The 3550-nt window shown below is 38.2% G+C and overlaps 1 protein-coding gene across 1 annotated transcript; it reads left to right on the plus strand.

The window, feature by feature from the left end:
• The first annotated feature begins 1426 nt into the window (after positions 1–1426).
• LOC109973018 (opsin-VA) lies at positions 1427–3229 on the plus strand. The gene is given in 8 exon segments (XM_074527685.1): positions 1427–1659; positions 1661–1716; positions 1719–1769; positions 2236–2564; positions 2691–2750; positions 2753–2888; positions 2891–2932; positions 3096–3229. Coding segments are annotated over 8 exon segments (1041 nt in total).
• Positions 3230–3550: the final 321 nt, after the last annotated feature.

Consider the following 3550-nt stretch of genomic DNA (forward strand, 5'->3'; position numbering starts at 1 on the left):
ACCAAAGTAGAGTCTGATTAGAGAGAGAAAATGCATGCCACATTATGGATATTTGGTAACAATCAGGTTAAGTGTTGCTATTTATTTAGGCTTAAAATATTTAGTTATGTTTACCCTTAAAAGAATTCAGCCAGGAACATTGGATATGTTGCTTGTTAAGTCACATAACAATGACAGAATGAGCTATTTGACATTTTCATTTTAAACATGGATATCTTTTATCTTTGTATATCACATAAATCTGGAACACTGAAGACCCTGATTGTTGAAGGTTTGCCTGTTTTGTGTGTGTGTGTATGCATCTATGAGAGAGCTGTAGTGTGAGATTATACAGAATTATGCATTTGCACTGTTTGGTCAACAGGGGGCAGTCACACCACGTCTCACCATGGTGATTCTCTAGTACGAATTGTACACCCTTTGTAAAGTTGATCTTTGCCTTTTGTATCCTTTGCATCTGTAAAACTGTAAGAGCTGCTGGTGAAATATTCAGATGTGAAATTTACATTACAAACTGTTGCCTTAAGCTTTTGTTCACATTACACAATGTATGTATTTTTGTCAAAGCCTAATATGATGTAATCAGGATTTTTACATGTTTTTGGAATTGCACATTGTAATATGCATTACACATTGATGCTCTGAGATCTTTGTTCTTACACTTTGCACACAACACAGCCTGTACGTCTTATTTTAGCAGATGAGTAATTTGCCAGGAAAAAAATAGCCTTGTTGCTATATTTATCATGAGCTGCTATTTGATCTGCGAAGGCATCGAGTTCAGGGAGTTTCTCACATTTTCTGCAAAGTGTCAAATCAGAATCAGAATACCTTTATTGTCACTGCATTGTCAGATGTTTTTATAGAGTTGGGATGAACTCTTGAGAAGCATTTGTTTCAGACAGAAGTTGGAATCTTAATGTTTTAAAGAATTTGAAAAAGGAAGTTCTTAAATAACAGTGGCCACAACTTAGACCTATTGGTTTATTTGTTTCTGCAGTTGTGTTGCTGAAGTATATTTTTGACTATTTATTAAAATGGAAATGACTTAATGATCACTGCTTATCATTCCTTTAACCAATTTGATGTGATGGGATAAATGTAGCCTACTGTAACAAGGTTTATTAGCTGGGGTGTGTTTATTATGACTTTGCTATTGGCAGTAAACAAAAATATTTAATAATTTTGAGAACTACTGCTTCTTAATATCCCTTGACTTTCCAATTACCATTACAGCAGTGGGTTTATTGGGATTAATCCTTCCAAATCTTGTTACAGACCAATTTCCCATATTGCAGCTTGGAAAATAAAAGCTGTGTGGTTCAACAGGGATCAGAAATGATAAGTTCAACAACGCTGGGTACTGAGCTGAGGAAAGTGTCTTTGGGTTCAGTCTCTGGCTTTACAGCCATTTCATTTAAACATCATGGACAGCAACAGCACACTGTGGTGCACCAGTTCTCATCCGTTATCCATCCACGCAGAGGTGGCAACAGCGGCGCCCACCACCTTCCCTGAGGTGGGCTACAGTATTCTTTCTTTCCTCATGTTCATCAACACAGGGTTATCAGTTTTTAACAACTGTCTCATCATAACCGTAATAGTTAGGCATCCATCTCTCCGCCAGCCGATGAACATTTTTATCCTCGGCCTCGCTGTGTCTCATGATAGACCTGTGCGGCTCCCTGGTTGTCACCATCACCAACTACCATGGCTCCTTATTGGCCACAGTGCCTGTGCATTTCAAGGATTTGCAGTCAATTATTTTGGTAAGTGGAGCTATAAGACAATAGTTTGTTTAATAGGGACTTTGGAGACCAATGTTCTTTTCTGTGTTATTGTGAAACAAAACATAACTAAAAGATAAACTGTCCATTGTTAGACATTGTTCCTTTGGTTGATAGTTTTACTGTTTATGTTGTTGGCCCTCTGTGCTTTTTTGAAAAATGTTCTACTTATATTAGGTCCTGTACATTCTTTTTTTCTTAAAATATTTATTAAACATTTATTATTTATTCAAGCATTAAAGTTCAGCCTTGGGAAAAACATTACTAAGTCAAGGTCCATTTTCTAGCTTTAAAAAAAATTTTCACTTGCATTTTATACTCTTCATTGCCAGATGTAATCTTCTCCTTTGTCACAGGAAAAAAACATGGAGTTAAAACCTTCCTAAAAAAGACAATAAGTGGATCTTGAATTAAGAGATTACTGTTAAATGTGTTTGTTCTTTCCTAGGACTAGTGTCTCTCTGGACTTTGACTCTGCTTGCTTATGAGCGCTACAACATGGTGTGCAAGCCAAAAGCTGGTTTAAAGTTGAGTATGCAGAGGAGCATCATGGGCCTACTGTTTGTCTGGGTCTTCTGCTTGTTTTGGGCTGTAACTCCATTATATGGCTAGAGCTCCTATGGACCAGAGGGAGTCCAAACGTCCTGCTCTCTGGACTGGGAGCAAAGAACATGGAGTAACTTCAGCCATCTCATCCTCTACACACTCCTGTGCTTTATTTTCCCAGTTGCAGCCATCATCTACTGCTTCTCCAGAGTGCTCACATCCATTAATAAGGTTAGTTCCATTACAGCAATATTTTAAATTTATAATCTCCATCCTTATATGTTTGCAATTTACCACCTACACATTAAAACAAGTTAAAAGCTTTTAATGGAGGTCACATTTGTCTTTTACTCACAGCTGAACAAGAGTGTAGAGCTTCAGGGTGGGCGTTCTAGCCAAAAGGAGAATGATCATGTATGTATAGTATGGTCCTGGCCATGATTATAGCATTTTTTGTTTGCTGGCTGCCCTACACTGCATTGTCAGTAGTAGTAGTTGTGGATCCAGAACTCAACATCCCTCCGCTGATTGCCACTGTGCCGATGTACTTTGCCAAGAACAACCAACCAACAACCCTATCATCTACTTTATTTCCAACAAGCAGGTAAGCAGCTAAAGTGCATAGGCTGTGAAACTGAGATACAAAGGCTGAGTTGGAGAAAAAAGAAAAAAGGCACAAGTAAAATACATATTTGAACATCCTGGTGTCTGAACATAATGTTAATATATTCTCTGACAGCGTATTGATGTACATTTATGGTCAACGGTTTTGTGATACCGCTCTAGAGGTACTGTCATGTGGCCACTACATTCCCCACAGGCCCACTGGTACCAGCATCCACATGAGCCCCTTAAGCAGGGCCATCAACACGCACAGCAAGGTGTTGCCTCTGTGACTTAAGAAGCTGTCAGTGTTTATTAATGATTCATCAAGGACACAGACCTGCACATCCAACAGGCTCGTGTCTTTCAGAGAGGTCATCACTGTAGCCAGGTTACAACAGGATTGGCTCAGAGACCTGTAGCTGACATTCACAAACTAATGGGGAAACCTTAAAATATGAAATAAAGAAAACGAAAACAACATCACTGAAAACTGCTTATTTTGTTCACTTTTAATTTGGTTCAAGCTCTTTATAAAGTCTGCCATTTTATTACAAGTATTCTCCTGTAGTTACTGTCAATCCACTTCTTTTAGAACAATAAGAGTATTCAGT

Source organism: Monopterus albus, unplaced genomic scaffold (genome assembly GCF_001952655.1).
Source record: "Monopterus albus unplaced genomic scaffold, M_albus_1.0 scaffold7.1, whole genome shotgun sequence".
NCBI classification, from domain to species: Eukaryota; Metazoa; Chordata; class Actinopteri; order Synbranchiformes; family Synbranchidae; genus Monopterus; species Monopterus albus.